At 45.7% G+C, this 17,702-nt stretch overlaps 1 protein-coding gene across 6 annotated transcripts in view; it reads left to right on the top strand.

Moving 5' to 3' along the window:
- Positions 1-2,241: 2,241 nt before the first annotated feature.
- The window catches only part of mtss1lb (MTSS I-BAR domain containing 2b), a 68,188-nt gene continuing 52,727 nt past the window's right edge, over positions 2,242-17,702 (top strand). For all 6 annotated transcript variants that reach the window (XM_021585968.2, XM_021585974.2, XM_021585972.2 and 3 more), the window contains exons 1-3: positions 2,242-2,809; positions 14,801-14,862; positions 15,069-15,142. In XM_021585968.2, the coding sequence (XP_021441643.2) occupies positions 2,741-2,809; positions 14,801-14,862; positions 15,069-15,142 (205 nt within the window). In that variant the 5' untranslated portion in view covers positions 2,242-2,740. The remainder of the gene's footprint in view (positions 2,810-14,800; positions 14,863-15,068; positions 15,143-17,702) is intronic.

Genomic DNA, 17,702 nt, shown 5'->3' with positions numbered 1-17,702 from the left:
GACAAGTCACCGGATACCGGACAACTACAGAAATGAACAGCAGTACCATATATATATATTTTTTAAAATAATTTTTACCCCTTTTTCGTGGTATCCAATAAGTAGCTACAACTCCTGTACGGGCTCGGGAGAGACAAAGTTACAACAGAGCCTGGGCGTGAACCGAGAGTCTCTGGTGGCACGGCTGGCGCTGCAGTACAGCGCCCTTAAACACTGCGCCACCCAGGAGGCCCAACAGTAGAAGACTTGTTGGAACCCTTTTGGACAATCAGAGCCTTACAAGCGTGCCCAACTCCCTTTCCAAGGCTGCCCTGTCCCCCTAGAGAGATCCGGCGAACCAAGGCATTTCAAGTAAATACATACATGATTTCTTACTCAAAGTGGGCGGCGGTTTGTGTGCAAAGTATATGGTTACTGTAAGTGAGAGTAGTTTCTGAAAGTACCAATGTTAAGTCTGTCCTTCTCCCTCCCTCTCCATCTCTTTTGTAACAAGCAACCACGTTGTTGTCAGTCCGCTAGGGACCTGTTTTTAACTTATTAAGTGTGTATGTTTATCCTGTGTTCCCATTTAATAAGCTAGTAAATAAATAATTCAACCAATTTGTGTAGTACTAAAACATAAGTAAGGCTCGGGTTTTTGCAGATGCAAGGAGGTTACGACTGTTTAGAATGATGATATGATACGAGGTTGTGATTAATAAATGGACTATTTATAATGTGATAGGTAAATAACTTTTAGAGTTTAATTCGGGAGATGGTAATTCTTTAAATAACTGCTCTCGTGGTGCCCCAGATCCTTATTAGTTAATTGTTACATGATTAATTTAATTGGGTAACAATTTATCATAGTTAGGTAATTAGATAAATAACTTTATTTTTCTTTAAAGTCAAGTCATGAGATGGCGAATGCGCAATCACTGGAGAATAAATTGGATGAGCTCCATTCAAGACTATCCTACTAATGGGACATTAATAACTGTAATATCTTATGTTTCACTGAGTCGTGGCTGAATGAGGACATGGATAATACACAGTTGGCTGGGTTTTCCGTGCATTGACAAGAAAGAACAGCAACCTCAGGAAAGACGAGTGATTGTGGTCTGTGTCTATTTGAGTGTGACCTCTAATATTAAGGAAGTCTCAAGGTTTTGCTCACCTGAGGTAAAGCACCTCATGATAAGTTGTAGCCCATACTATTTACCATGAGAGTTTTTATCTATATTTTTTGTAGCTGTCTATTTACCAACACTAGCCGATGCACGCACTAAGACCACACTCAATGAGCTGTAAGGACATAAGCAAACAAGATAATTATCAACTAGAGGTGGTGCTCCTAGTGACGGGGACTGTACATTGCAGTAAAACGTATATGCATTTGACCTCATTTCTACCAGCATGTCACATGTGCATCCAGAGGACACGTACAAAGCTTGCCCTCCATTGGCAAATCTGACCATAATTCTATTGTCCTGATTCCTGCCTAGAAGGCCAGCATCCCGGAGTCGCCTCTTCACTGTTGATGTTGAGACTGGTGTTTTGCGGCTACTGTTTAATGTCTTTTTTTTGTTTTTTCTTCAAACACTATAGAAAGCATATTTGTTGATCCTGTAGTGTTGCGTAATAGCCATATTGTGTGAAATGCTCTAATGAATTGATCCAAAGCAGCTGAGCCATCACAAAGCCTTTGTGCGCTGGGGAAAGGCTTTGTGATGGCTCAGTTGTTGTGGATCAATTAAACAACAACAACAATGGGGCCTTGAATAGCTTTTTGGATGATTAAAACTAAACAAACAAAAATATGCTATCTGTGACAAACCTGGTCGTTAGACTACAGTGTTATATCTGAATTAATATTCATACCACTGCACAACTATATTATAATCATCTCAATCCGTTCTTGGATAGAGAACATTATCCGGTCATACAGCATGCACACAGTCAACCCTCCTCTGTATTAGAAATCATGTTTGCTCATTCCCTGTGTCTCATTCATTGACATTGTGGTAGGCATGCGTCCCCATTCCATTGTTTGCTGGTAGATACATCTATTTGATGTTTCTCTTCTATCGCACTGAAATATTTGATGGGCTAGTGTGTTGTAGTGGGTCTGTGTGTGTGTGTGTGCGCGCGCGCGTTCCCCCGCACGCATAACCCCTCCCTCACAAACACCACCTCCATGTGACAAGAGAGTTGTCCGGCCCCTTTCAATTCCCATAGATCGAATTACCGGCTCTGCTCACTCCGCAGCGCAGCCCCACTGCCTCTGCTCCAATCACGGGCAGCCTCGCGCTCCCCTGGTAGGTCTACTCGCCAACCTACTGTCTCACATTTTGATAGATCATTCCGGAGCTATAAACGCGCATCAACACAACTTGATTTTTCCTTGCTACCCGAAGATGAGAGTGTCCATCGCGGTGCCCTCTGCATGCTTTACCTCCTAACTCGGGCTCTAGACCCGCAGCTGGGACGGGAGAGAGAGCAAGCAACCTCTCTTTTCTCTCATCATCACTAGCTTGGTGTTCCAAGGACACGGGGAGCGAGCCGACAGTCGACGACAATAATTGTACGATATTTGTGTATCCTTTCTCATTTAAACAAACTTCATCATCCTGTCTTTCACGCTGGGCACAGAAGCAGAGAGAAGAAGAAGAAGGCTCCGCATCGCTATTTCTACCGTGGAAATACATTTGGTGGGGTTTTGTGCCCTGTCCGTATTTGGTGAACCCTGGATTTAGTGAACATGGAGACGGTGGAGAAGGAGTGCGGGGCGTTAGGTGGACTATTCCAGGCGATTGTCAATGATATGAAGGTAGGTCGGGCATCATTATTGCTCGCAACATGTATCTATTATTTTCAAAAGGGGATGATTTGCCAGCATTTGTGATCTGCTTATTTTCACCCTCGAGGACATGGAACCGTTATTCTGTCACAGTGCGGTGATAGGCTACCTACCCAGCCAGCACCTACTTGATAGTAACTTCCCCCAGCAAGGTTTGCGCATTTGTCGCGTTATTGCTTTGGAAATGTTGCTTTGACATCTACTATAATTGAATCCAATTGCTCGATCACCATTGCATGTGCTTTGTGTGTGTCAGAGCGTTGGTTTACTCTGCATAGATCAGGTTAAACCTAGTCATCGTGTAGGCTATGAATCCATGTGTGTGTGTTAGGGTAAGCATGTTTGTGTGTGTGTCTTAGGGTAAGTTTGTGTGTGTGTGTGTTAGGGTAAGCAAGTTTGTGTGTGTGTGTTAGGGTAAGCATGTTTGTGTGTGTGTCTTAGGGTAAGTTTGTGTGTGTGTGTGTGTTAGGGTAAGCGTGTGTGTGTGTGTGTGTGTTAGGGTAAGCGTGTGTGTGTGTGTGTGTGTTAGGGTAAGTGTGTGTGTGTGTGTGTGTGTGTGTGTTAGGGTAAGCGTGTGTGTGTGTTAGGGTAAGCGTGTGTGTGTTAGGGTAAGCATGTGCATTCGAAACACGATATGGATTAAACCATATGGATCATTTATGACTGAAAAAATGTGGATGTATTCAGCTTTTATTAACACAAAATAAATGTATGTTAAACTGTCAGATTTAACCATGCGATTTTCACATGCCCCATGATCCCACCCCCCTGCTGTAGATGAAAAACAGCTGTTATAGGCTGTGTGAGAAAGATAGCTGATGTTCTGCCTCTTGTAGAAAGCAGCACCATTGATTTTCTGCCAAGCTGATTTTTAAAGAGACCGTGTGAGCCAAGCATGAGAACCTCGACAGTCATCACGCGTCCAGCAGTGCACACCACTGTGTCTGTCTGAATGGCTCATGGTGTAGGCCTAGCCTGCTGTATGGTCTGGCCTTCTTCTCTGGGTAGTCTCCTGGCTTCACTGCGAGCCAGACTCCTAGCTACACCCACTGTGACTAACCAACAGATTATTTGGCGTACTTAGTATGTGGACAGTATTACTCTTTTAACAGGAAATTGTAGCGCTGACTTGGGACCAGTAACACGACTACCGTTGTTTCCATCTCATCATCTGTGCCTTTCTTTCCACTGTGTGAGAAATCATGGGTTTGAAGCTACGTCAAGGGACTTCTACGTCACCCGAGTCCCAGTCTCATGTGAATAAGATTGAAGTAAAGCTGGTGTTCTGCATGGTTATTATTCCTGCACGGACCATCTATCTGTGTGAACATCACAGGGTTTTGAAGGAGCTGGGGACACGTCAAACGGCAACCTCGGATTAACAACATCCTAAACTAAGAACCCGTGACACCCCCGCCCCCCACTCTCATGGTTGCATCTCTCTTGCTCTTTCTCTCCCCCACATCCCCCATTTCTCTCTCTCTTTCTCTCTCTCTCTCTCTCTCTCTCTCTCTGTGTGTCTCTGTCTCTCTCTCTCTCTCCTGGACACACTCATCTCAATAATTATTTAAGACACATTTCCCATGGTCACCATCTGATCTCTTACTCCATGATGGAGGATAATAAAATATGGGTCAAACAGTAACTTCAGCAGCATCCATCCTCCATTGGTCACTTGGAGTCTCAGGTTGGCCATTGCAGTAGTCTTAAATAAAAAATAAATACAAAAAATAACCTTTTTATTTAACCAGACAAGTCAGTTAACAAATACTTATTTACAATGACAGTCTACCGGTTAACAGTGTGTTAACTGCCTTGTTCAGGGGCAGAATGAAAGATTTTTACCATGTCAGCTCAGTGATTTGATCCAGCAACCTTTCGGTTACTGGCCCAATGCTCTAACCGCTAGGCTACCTGCCGCTCCAAAAGTCTTCAGTGGGTGTCCCCACAGCAGAGTGAGATGCCACATGGTAAGATCTAAGCCATTGGCTGACTGCTGTGTTGTCATGTAACCCCAGACAACCTCATGACAACCTCATGTTGTCACTAATGACCCACCTCTCAAAGGACTGCTGTTGTTGGTGGCAGAAGAGAGGAAAACACACGAATGGAGACCCTAGGATGCCCTGTTGTTGGACAGAGATTGACATGCGAGGAAGGCCTCAGCTATTTGTCTCTATGGCTGGCTATGCTTAAGATGTTATTTGCACTAGACATACCAGTGTTTAGTGACGCTGTCACAGTTAGCATGACAGCACTGAATTTACTGTTATCTCTGAACAGTGATTATCCTCTCCAGCTGACATGTGCCCCCATGACGGATGAAGACAAAACATCTCTTCACTGAGCAATGAAATGCTAATATATTGAATGATGCACTATAGACTTAACTCATTGAGGAATGGAATTCCTTGTCATGTGTGATGGGTCATGTTTACGTACCCATGCAATTGATCCATGTCCGAGTAAAGTGTTTCAGCTGGAGGATGTTTTCCTTTCCCTCTCTCCCTCACGATCCCTTTGTTGCAGGGGGATTGACACCCCCATAGGGCATGCACAGTCACTTCTCATATGTGTCTCCTCTCCTAGAATCACTGGCTGTCTACCAGGCTTTCTCTTTGTTCACACTGCAGTAGACATGCCCAGTAAGTACAATAGCTGGCAACACAACTGCACTAAAGAGACAGTCAACTATGTGTAGTCAGCCCACCTCTGAATTGTATGGTACAGTGCAATACAGCACAGTGCCATGATGAGCGAGGCTGGAGGCCTCTCTGAAATTAGCATACAGTACAAGAGTCAGATGTTTCACTGAAAGGAATGTACATTACAACCACAATGACATGAAAGAGACCCCCGTCTCCCCCTCTTTTCTCCAGAGAGAGCGCCCCCCCCCCCCCCCCCCCCCCCCCCACCGTATGGTATAATGTGTAAAAGAGAATGTATAGGGGGGGGGTGTAATCCCCCTTTAAGGAGACACAGACGGGTATATATATGTGTGTGTGTGACTTACATACACAAGCTGGGGGGTGGGCTGTCTGGAAGTGTAGGCGACATCCCTCCGGGCTATGTGAGGTGATTTGATTTGAAAGCACAGGAGGTCACATTCTTGGTCAGCTTGTCTCTCTATAGGCTGGCCCGGTGTATGCTGACCACACGCTCAGTGCAGTGCCAGTAGAGACCGACAGAGTCAGGGGGTACCTGGGACTAGAGTGAAGAGAGGAGGCAGGAGAAGTCCATGACGTGGCCTGTTTGCCAGCTGGACTCATCGTAGATTATGCCTGTGGGACGGTTGAGCTAACGTAGGCTAATGTGATTAGCATGAGGTTGTAAGTAACAAACAAAAAAATCTCAGGACATAGACATATCTGGTATGGACAGAAAGCTTACATTCTTGTTAATCTAATTGCACTGTCCAATTTACAGTAGCTATTACAGTGAAAGAATACCATGCTATTGTTTTGAGGAGATTGCACAGTTATGAACATGAACATGTATTAATAAACAAATTAGGCACATTGGGCAGTCTTGATACAACATTTTGAACAGATATGCAATGGTTCATTGGATCAGTCAAACTTTTCACATACGGGTACACTGCTGCCATCTAGTGGCCACAATATAATTGCGCATGTGCTGGAATAATGCATTATGGCCCTTCTCTTGCATTTCAAAGATGATGGTACAAAAAATAAAATAAACGCATGTTTTTTTGTAGTCTTTTACCAGATCTAATGTATTAATTCACATTTCTGCAAACTTCAAAGTGTTTATTTTCAAATGGTATCAAGAATATGCTTTGGGTATGTCATTTTAGGCGAAAAAAAAAAAAAAATGGTTGGATCCTTAAACAAACAGATGAATGTGGGATGAACCACAAAGCTTGTGCTTTCCAAAAGACATGCATAGTCTTGACAGTTTCTTCCTTTGACTTACAGGCACAATATGTGTGTGTGTGTGTGTGTGTGTGTTGTCTGGCTAACCTGGGGAGATCCCACAGCATTGCTCAGAGGGCTTGTTAACAGCTGCACATGTGACCCATTTCCGGACACTGCCTTTGGGCCGAGAGGCAGAGGACCAGAGAGGACATCCATCCTCGTGACTGTGTGTCCGTGCTCCCCCAAAACATTCATCCCTTTTGTAGGGGCCATTGATGCCACGACAACGTGCAGGGCCCTGGCTCTCTAAATGAGCACCTGTTCTCTTGTCTCTCGTTAGAGACGAATCGACTGGTTTCAGATTGAGAAATCATATTGGGACATCATATTGGGACAGTGCCAGGTCTTCTCAGTGCAGGCTCTGTCGGGCCTGTCAAACTCATCTCATCACAGTCATTTCTTGACTGTAAAGCCACTCAGCGCGTTGATAATCATGAACGGGGGAACGAAATAGTGTCAAATCAATCAAAAAAAGATCAAGCTACTGGAGGAACAAAATCCACTGTCCTCTCATGCATAGGTATTTACTATGGTTTTCCATTCACTAGACACCTAGATTTTACTATGGGGCTTACTGACAATGTTTGGGTCCAGGCAAAAAGGAGGATGATGCTTACCCATGTCCTCAAGGACACCCCAACCTCAAAGACACATCTGCATTCCTCACTGTCTCAGCATGATGGACAGCCGTCGGCGAGCATCCCCACCAATGAGAGTGCTACAAAATGCTGCCTGCTTTTCAATCACAGACCTGCCATGTATTTTAATGCCACTATATACAATACCTCAGAGTGGTGTCAGTCAGTCACACAGAGAACCTCCAGTGAGGAGTCCCATCTCAATTAGGCTGAGTGGTGCAACCACAGCCACGACACAAATACAACTGTGGAGACCTGGGACAACTAGACCCGGGATGGAGAGCGAGATGGATGACTAGAACAAATAAGGGAGATGATAGTAAGAAAGATTGAGAGAGCATATGAGACAGATTGAGAGAGAATGAAAAGGCACAAAGTGAGAGAGACTGGCTGATATATTGAGAGAGACGGACATGGAGGAAGAAGCTGTGCCTCTCGTATTAAGTGATTTCCATGATTCATTTCTGCAAGGGTTCAGGCTGCTGTGGTAAAATGGTGAAGAGGGAGATTATTCCCCCCCCCCCCCCTCCATCATTCAGTCACACCAGTGAGTGAGATGTACTGCGTGGGTGGGGAAATGAGATTGAACCAAACCTGCTATTTTTATCAAGAGCTTGGAAGGGGCTTGACACGACCTAGACACATTGAACAGCCCAGGCCCCAGCCAGTCAGACCCCTATAGGCATCAACCTCCACCGGCCATCCCTCTGGGTACCTTAACAACCCCCCCCCCCCCCCCCAGTGTTGTTTTCATGGCTGAAAAAACAAAAAGGAACTAGAAATGAGTGGGAGCATTGGGTCTTTCACTTCCCCAGACATCACAAACAGATGAGGTCAAGTTCAGGAAAATGTAGCAAATGTTTTCACATATTTTAAAATGCTCAAGACATCAACAGTCTATGATTAACCTTGTCCCATGGCAGAAAGGCTGGGCAGGATAGTTTTGTATTACGATGTTTAGATTAGTAAGATCCTCTTCCTCATAAATTATGCAACACAGTCTTTCAACTTGCTGCCTGTATCCTAATGTCATTTGAGAGCAATGATTTGCCAACATGATGTAAAAGTAACCTAAGGTGTATATTTGTGTATCTATCCTCGGATAATGTGAATCTGTAGAGAACCCAGAAGTCTGCTTAGTTGATGTGGAGCAGCAACGGTGGAGACAGAGTTGGTAGTATTCATGTACAGTTCAGGGGATGGAGAAGGCTGGATCCAGAGGTTATTTGCGACCGACCAGCTCGATTCGGTCTTGTGCAGCAAAATGTGAAGTTTTTGTTACATTGGATAAAAGTAGACTCCGAGCTAGAAAATGGTATATCATACACTACAGTTGAGGAACAATGGGAAAGGAATTCAGCTTTGAAAGCTGATAAACTTGTAACCTCACTTTTGAGAAAATGGCCTTTGAATGTTTTGGTACACCTACTGGAGAGCTCTTCTTTGTCTACACTCATTCAGCATCGTGCACACCCTCCTAAGCTATAGCCCTGCCCTTAAACTCAAGAGTTTTGTCAGATTGTCCGTTTGTAAATTCAGAGCGTTTTGCTCTCGGAGCATTCAGAGCGCACACTGGACCGAGGAGTAGTTGTTGATCTGAGCGTTCTGTCCAAACAACAGCACTCAAGCTAACTGGCTAACGTTTGCTAGCTTGCTAGCTACTTCCAGACACAAATGAGAGAACAGCTCACTAACCATTTTTACTCTCCCTAGCAGAGCTGGTTATCCAGAGCATTGGTGACTGCAACTGTGCTGCTGGCAACAATTTAATTACGCTTTTTTGCCAACATTTACTGACATCGGCCATATTCAACGGGTGTTGAGCGTTTGTAAATTCGTCAGTTATTCTGCGCTCTGGCACATTCAGACGAGTGCTCTGAAATCGGAGTAGATAGCCAGAGTGAATTTACCAGCTACGTCTATCAAGAGTTGTCGCAGTGACATCATAAACATTCTATTGAAATGGTTACTTGCATAGTGGAGTCTTTTTTTTTGTTAAGATATGTGGCTAGCTACGGTCAAACGGCTCTCCTGTGAAGTAGTGACGCGCGACATACGCCTATTTTCCTGAAACAAGTCACATATTTTGGCAATTCCACAGTAACGGAATTTTGCTTTAACTCAGAATTTTCACTTTAAATTGTATGCCAAACAAAAACCACCGATTTTTCAAAGTTTAACAGACCATACCACTCTATGCACAAGGACTACTTTGAACAATTTACACAGAACATTTCACAAAAACATATTTACTGGAAGAAATGTGCAGAAGCAAAGGTCACCTTTAGTTTATGCAACCACGTTTTCCAAAAACTATATCGATATATAATTCCATACTATGAGGTTTCAAAAATATTGTGAAAATGATGATAATGCCCTTTTAATGTAAGAGCTGTTTGAAAAGAGTGCCTGTAATGTTCTGTTTTGGTGGGATGGAGTTTTAGCCTACCTGGTGACATCACCAGGTGGCACATTTGTTAATTGACCAATAAGAAATATTGTTCTAAACATCTGCCAATAACAGCTAGTTTTCAGTTTTGGCCTCCCCACTCCCAGACAGTCCTAGCTAAGTTCTTGTTTGAGAAATTGGTCTTTGTTAAGATTTTTTGTTGATTTTTTTGTATTGTAAACAATCACAGTAAGGTACATAATTGTTATCCAGAAGTTATTTGATATTGAGATAATAAAAAAAAGTTTGCATTGACCTTTTACATTTTCAAAGATTAAGATTCAAAGATGGCTGCAGAAAAATGAGGTGTCAGCTATGACATGAAATGACAGTTATTGAACTGCAGTCAGCTATGACCTAACCCCTTGAGTTATTGAACTACAGTAGGTGGAGTGGAATTACATCCAGTAACATAATTACTGTAGCGCAACTACATCATGGGTCCCTGATGTGTACTAAACACAAATGCATAATTATGGATATGAAAAGCATTTGCTTCATGGTGATGTATCCTGAATAGGTATGGAAAGATAGAAATATGCAATATCCTTCTTTCGCATATTTGGATATTATTCTACACACAAGCTATTATTGTAATGAGCTCCGCCCCCAAACAAGACCACATTTGGTTGGTCCGGACCAGACCAAATCTGAAACTATCATAGTCTATCACGTCTGTTTCACAATTTTGGACATCACAGTAGAGCACAGCACAGTAGAGTTCTGTACAGTAAAGTAGATATGTTCAGTACAATACAGTACAATAGAGTACATTATACTGTACTCTACCTTAGTGTGCTCTACTATACTGAACTGTACTGTTTTCCACTGTACTGCACTGTATTGTACTGTACTCTCCAAACTTGTGAAACACAGACATTTATGACTGGTTCAGATTTGGTCCGGCCAGGGCGGACTGACCAAAGTTCAACTAGGTTTCAACGTCCATGGACGCCCGGTGTCAGTCAGGATCTAACATGAGTGAGGATCTAACATGAGTCACATAAGAACAGCTCACAGGCACTTTGATATTCTGAACAGTATCTATCCTCCGGTAATGTTAAAGTCACTGAGAACTTGCTCCAAGCCAGTGTTTGCTGTTCATATCAGTAGTGGAGATGTTATATTTAGTCCTGAAACTAGACATAACACTCAGGCTACTGAGGGGAGGATGACTCATAATAATGTCTGGAAAGGAGCTAATGGAATGGAATCAAACACATGGAACCCACTGATTCTGCTCCAGCCGGTACCACGAGCCCGTCCTCCCCAGTTACATTTCCGTTCAATCAAACGTGTCGTGCGCATTGCCTGCGTCCAGCACTCCAGCTGAACACATTTTGTCTACTGATACACTAAAGCCCTTGGAGGAGTCTACTTTCCTGGATCTAAGTAGCAGGAGCTCCCCTGATCTGGAGATTATGCAAGACGATGTAGTAGACTTTGTGGGTACTCACTTTTGTACGTGTAGCTCTGCTTCCGATGACTTAATTAAGCTTAGGCGTATGCATCTATTAACCCTTTGCCCTTGCCTGTCTGTGCCCTGTCCTTGTTTCCGACAGCCTGTGAAGGGGCTTCTTAATAAGCTAGGGGCCCACCATTGGTTCCTTGTCTCATACAGTTGCTATAGAGGGAATGTATACAGTATTCGTTGCAGCACATCCAAAATGGGAGCTATGATTTTAGCGTAAAGAACTGTGAAATTAGCCTCTATTGCGTGGATGTTTTTATTTCTCTTTAAAAGTCTGAATTGGCCTGATTTTTAAAGAGCTGAAATTGGGCTAATCCACTCTTGAATCTGTGGTTCATGTCATCCTCCAGAGAACAAAGGAACAAAGTGATGAAGCCGTAAGCTTTTCATCCAATCAAGTAAACATGTTTGGTTCGCTAAACACCAGGACAGAATTCTAGTCCACTGAGATATTGGCCAATGGACTGTCAACTCAGTCTAGCTAGCCCATCATGTAACCGATAACCTTTAACCTTTTGAGGGGTTAGCGAGAGCTGGTGGAAGGGAAAGATGATGCACTGCATGTCTAGGGGTAGTCAGGCATGAGATGTGTGCTACTTTGGAGTTTTCTGTGTGCCGTCACTACTGTGAGGATGTCTTTACGTGCAGAAGAGGAAGCGGTGATGCAATAGCATGTTATCAGTAGCTGAGTGGCCTTTGAGGAGAACACCACTCCAGACCTCCAGCTCCAGATTATTATTATTATTATTTATTTTGTTTTTTTTTTTCTCCCCTTTTCTTCCCAATTTCGGATTATCCTATTGTTAGTAGTTACTTTCTTGTCTCTTAGCTACAGTACAACTCCCGTACCGGCTCGAGAGAGATGAAGGTCGAAAGCCATTGTCATCAGGGGAGCTCCGGTCAATGCTGTAATGTCATGCAATGTGGATCCTGAGTGGCACAGCGGTCTAAGGCACTGCAGTGCTAGAGGCGTCACTACAGACCCAGGTTCAATCCCGGTCTGTATCACAACCAGCCGTGATCGCGAGTCCCGTAGGGCGGCGCACAATTGGCCCAGCGTCGTCTGGGTTAGGTGAGGGTTTGGCAGGGGTAGGCCGTCATTGTAAATAAGAATTTGTTCTTAACTGACTTGCCTAGAAGAGAAATTATATTCCTTACTTTTTTTGTCCTTACTCTGCATTATCAGTCTGTCTCTGGGTTGTTTTATTTTTTTCTGATAATGCACCTTTAATGGCTCTGTTGTTCCACTTGGTTAAGCTAAAGGGAAAATAGCCTGCTCCCTTTACCTGGGAACCATCCAGGCGGATGGATGGATTGAGAGCGGTACTTATCCCATTGTTTGTGGGTCATGTTGCAAGTCGAGTAGGAGTGAGTGAGGAGGATGGGAAATAAAATATCCCCAGGCCTACAATGAACCTAATAAACAATCGTTACACAATCGGGCACCGCCAGGATCCCCTCTATTTGATTAGAATTCCCCAATATGTTAATGAGGGATGGGCCGGTGTGGTTGCAATGTAGAGGAGGCGTCGCCCTGTGGTAGCAATGGAGAGGAGGCGTCGCCCGCTCCGTATCTCCTATCCACAAGGCATCTCCTGACAGACGTCAGGCTTGCAACATTGCAAGATTAGAGCACTTCAAACACAGACGGGGGACCGCAGGGAAATGCTGCTCTGATTTCAGGCCAAATGAACTGACATCAAACACCAGGAATGAGACGTCAGATCAAAGGGCGAGACGCCCCTGTGACATCCCTGCTCCTCCGCTCCGGTTGGGTCCTTGCATCCCTGCTCCTCCGCTCCGGTTGGGTCCCTGCATCCCTGCTCCTCCGCTCCGGTTGGGTCCTTGCATCCCTGCTCCTCCGCTCCGGTTGGGTCCCTGCTCCTCCGCTCCGGTTGGGTCCCTGCTCCTCCGCTCCGGTTGGGTCCCTGCTCCTCCGCTCCGGTTGGGTCCTTGCGTCCCTGCTCCTCCGCTCCGGTTGGGTCCTTGCATCCTTGCTCCTCCGCTCTGGTTGGATCCCTGCTCCTCCGCTCCGGTTGGGTCCTTGCATCCTTGCTCCTCCGCTCCGGTTGGATCCCTGCTCCTCCGCTCCGGTTGGGTCCTTGCATCCTTGCTCCTCCGCTCCGGTTGGATCCTTGCTCCTCCGCTCAGGTTGGGTCCTTGCATACTTGCTCCTCCTCTCCGGTTGGGTCCTTGCATCCTTGCTCCTCCGCTCCGGTTGGGTCCTTGCATCCTTGCTCCTCCGCTTCGGTTGGGTCCTTGCATCCTTGCTCCTCTTCATCCTCTCTTTCCCGTCTCCCTCTCTCCCATTCCCTTTCCACCATATCCCCCTTTTTCTCCGGTCTCTTTTTTGTCTTTTCCTCCCACGATCTCCTTGGTTCTTATCCCCTCTCCCCCTATCTCCCTGGATGCTGGGGGTTTGGCGGGGGCGGGGGGTACTTGCTTCTAGAGATCTCTAACCCACAGCTGTGCTGTGGAGTGAGGCTTATTTCAGCCCTATGATCTGCTGCTCTCAAGGCCGTAGCGTCTGATAACAAAGGCAGAGAGAGGCACGGAGGGCTGGACACACACTCTGCCCTGCAGGTAGAAGAGATGTTATAGTCCACTTGTAACACCATGTACTCACAGGAGGTTGGTGGCACCGTTGTGGAGGACGGGTTCGTGGTACTGGCTGGAGCGGAATGGGTGGAATGGTATCAAATGCATCATACACATGGTTTCCATGTTCCAGGTGTTATTATGAGCCATCCTTCAGCAGCCTCCACTGCATTTACTACTATTTACCTTGTGGATCATTTGCTTGTGATAATGGGTGTGAACAAAGAGAAAGGACACCTATATAGGGGGGAAAAGAAGAGAACTTGACACAGTCATTTTGGGGTACAAATCTAGTGTTTGATTTGCGTTGCCATTCATTGCCTCCTTTGATATCTGCCGGTGCCAGGGGCTGGTGGAAACAGAGGATGTGTCGCCCAATCACAGACAGTGATGACTCAGACCAGGGAACATAGCAGACATTTTTGTCTTCCTGCCTGTTCACCGTAACATTATTTTACCCGGAATATTCTGCTGCTCATGGGAGGTGCAATGCTACATGTGAAGTGCTCATTTTGTATTACGCTCTTTGAGAAAAGGGTACCAAAGGGGTTCTTCGGCTGTCCTCTTAAGGAGAACCATTTTTGGTTCCAGCTAGAACCCATTTTGGTTTGAGGTAGACCTTTTTAATCAAAAAGGGTTCTTCAATGGGTTCTCCTATGGGGACAGCTGAAGAACCCTTTTAGGTTCTAGATAGCACCTTTTTAGTGTCGTGCTCAAACACAAGTCTAGAGCATGTAATGTTGTGAGTGAAAACACAAAGGTCAGACCTGTCAGATATTTGTACAGACAATGCACTAGTTGTATTGCATAATGTCCTAAAATATAGAATCTAACGTGTCCCTTTTTTTAAAATGTATTTATTCCCAGTGTTCATACCCCGTGTGGGAGGACTTCAGTGCCAAGGCCACCAAACTGCACTCCCAGCTCCGGTAAGCCCCAGCCACTGTCCTGTGTGTACTAGAGCGGTACCCATCAATGAGTATCCCAGCCAGTGCCATTGATAACAATGTAATCCCCCGCTGTCTGTTCAGAGGCGCCAGATCTGCTGACTATGTTTGTTTATGTTGAAATGGCTGTGGTTTGTGAACTGGTGCCAATCCTGTGTCTGTTCTGTCCCGCTCTGCTCTGCTCTCAGGACCACAGTGCTGGCGGCAGTGGCCTTCCTGGATGCCTTTCAGAAGGTGGCGGACATGGCCACCAACACCAGAGGTACGTGAGCTTCCAGATGTGTGTGTGTGTGTGTGTGTGTGTGTGAGCGAGCTCGCTCTGAGGATACGGGAGTTGATATGTGTGAGTAGAGTAATGTACGTTTTGTATGTGTCTGTGAGTGTGGGGATGAGGGTATCCCAGATGATTTGGGTTAATCTTTTGGACGGCAGCCTTTCCAGAGGACGATAGACAGACAGATTTGTGATTAGGGGATCACTCCTCCTGTTGTTGTGAACAGATTGTTGTGCATCCAGTTAAAGTATCCACATCAGTTCTACTTGGACATGCTTTAATACATTTGTTTACTGATAAAAAAAAAAGAGTTGCGTTTGATACTGTGCCTAAAGTTACATTCTCTATGAACTTTGACGAGGCTTCATCCCTGAATTAGCTGCGTTTAGGGAGCAGAGATGGAGATGAGTAGAGCATCATCCCGCCGGATAATGTGAGGAGTGGAGAACAAAGGCTTGGTTTATGGTACAAGAGAGAGATGTGGCAAGAGTCTGGGCAGCAGGGTTCTTTCTGGCTGGGGGCTCGGGGCAGTGTTAGGAGACTGTGCTGAGCTCCTTTCAGAAGACTTACTAGGGGGAACACTCAGCCTTGTTTTACGGCATGAGCAGATGGACAATACAGACTGTAGGTCTAATAGTGAAGCTACATTTTCTAGGGATATGGAATGCTGGGCCTTATTGGGTGTGGCTGTTGTACTGTATGTGTGTACGGTTTGTGTGTGCCTGTGCATGTGTGTTTGCCCCCCTTCGTGTGTGTGTGTGTGAGTGAGACCACACCAGGCTTTGGCATTTTTACTGAGCTGACAGGGTTGGGTGCTTCCTGTCTGGCCTGTAAAAGCAGTGAGGGGCACATCCTAATGATCCTACATCCTCCAGAGACCACAGGGGCCCACCTAGGGCAGGACACGCACACAGACACACACCGCCGGGGACAGAGGGAGGAAGTACACGATAGTGTAGGAGAGGAGCTGTAGGAAAGGAGAGCGAGAGATGGGAGGTTCTTCAAGGACACAACAAGATGGAACAAGGTATGATGTCAGAGACTGGAGAGGAAGGAGATGGACGATTAATGTCCTTTTTGTGGCTTCTCGTTTTGTTGTAGTAGAAGAGTGTGAGAATTCAGCAGTAATGTATAGAGTTGAGAACTCTCCAGTGCGCGTGTATGTGTCTGTTATTCCTTTGTGGGCGTGTCTGTGTGCATGGCTGCTCAGTTGTGGCCGTGACTGTGGCAGATGCTAGCTGTGATTAATGGAGACTTGTGGTGGGGACCGTGGGGGCACTGCTGCCCCATCGGATGTTGGTCACAGACCTGTGGGCTCCACATGGCTCATCCATGACCCCCCCCCCCCCCACACACACACGCACACACACACACACACACACACACTCACACACACACACACACAGCAGACACGCACATCTGTACAGTATGTTTATCTGCCACGTGGTCCAACACACTGCAGTTCTCCTGGTGATACAGTAGAGTAACCGTTCTCAATGCAGTGACTCTATACGAACGCACAGTTATCCCTCTGACTGCCTCGTGTGTTCTGATAGGCCTTCCCCATGAATGAAACCAGTTCAATGGTGTCTCTCTTAAGTAATTGTCTCTTCTGGCCATTTAGAATGTGACTGTGTCTCAGTGTGTGAGTGAGAGAGCCATTACAGTAACAGGCTCTGTCTGTCTGTCTCAGCCCCACAGGGTGAAGACCCTCTTTCTCTCTGTCTGTCTCTTTTTCTGTCTCTCTCTCTCTCTCTCTCTCGTGTGCTCTGTTCTCAGACATACAGAACATAGAAATAGTTGGTTTGAGGTCTGTGCGACAGAACACCAGCCTCTTCTCTGAAGGAGTGGTGATGTTCTGCGGTTCTAGGTTCTAGAACAAAGCAAAGAACAAGCCTGAGGTCCATGTGGAGCTGCTGAGGCCAGTTCCCTGCTCCATAGCCATGCTGGTGGCATAGAGGTAAACCTGATTTCGATCCCCACAGGTAAAGCTGTAACACATCCAGATGTTCTGTAGAATCCTGTGTGTGTGTGTGTGGGCGGAACTGATCAGATCCAGCCGGAACACATACAGGTGTTCTGTAGAGTTGTTAGCCCCTGCTCGCTCCAATTGGTGCTGGAGCGAGCAGGGGCTAACAGGCCCTATGTAGGCTTCTTCTCTGAGGAGACTGACTGTCAACTAACAGACTGCAGGATTAAACAGGCTAGACTGGACCGCAGACAGGACCTAGAGTGAGGGAGATATGGAAGATATGGATATGTCTGCATGTTGAGAGTAGAGAGCGGTGATATGAGGCGAGAGAGGGAAGGAACTATGAGAGAGGGAACTATGAGAGAGGGAACTATGAGAGAGGGAACTATGAGAGAGGGAACTATGAGAGAGGGAACTATGAGAGAGGGAACTATGAGAGAGGGAACTATGAGAGAGGGAACTATGAGAGAGGGAACTATGAGAGAGGGAACTATGAGAGAGGGAACTATGAGAGAGGGAACTATGAGAGAGGGAACTATGAGAGAGGGAACTATGAGAGAGGGAACTATGAGAGAG

This window comes from Oncorhynchus mykiss, chromosome 26 (genome assembly GCF_013265735.2).
Source record: "Oncorhynchus mykiss isolate Arlee chromosome 26, USDA_OmykA_1.1, whole genome shotgun sequence".
NCBI lineage: Eukaryota > Metazoa > Chordata > Actinopteri > Salmoniformes > Salmonidae > Oncorhynchus > Oncorhynchus mykiss.
This window is presented reverse-complemented; position numbering and strand designations above follow the sequence as displayed.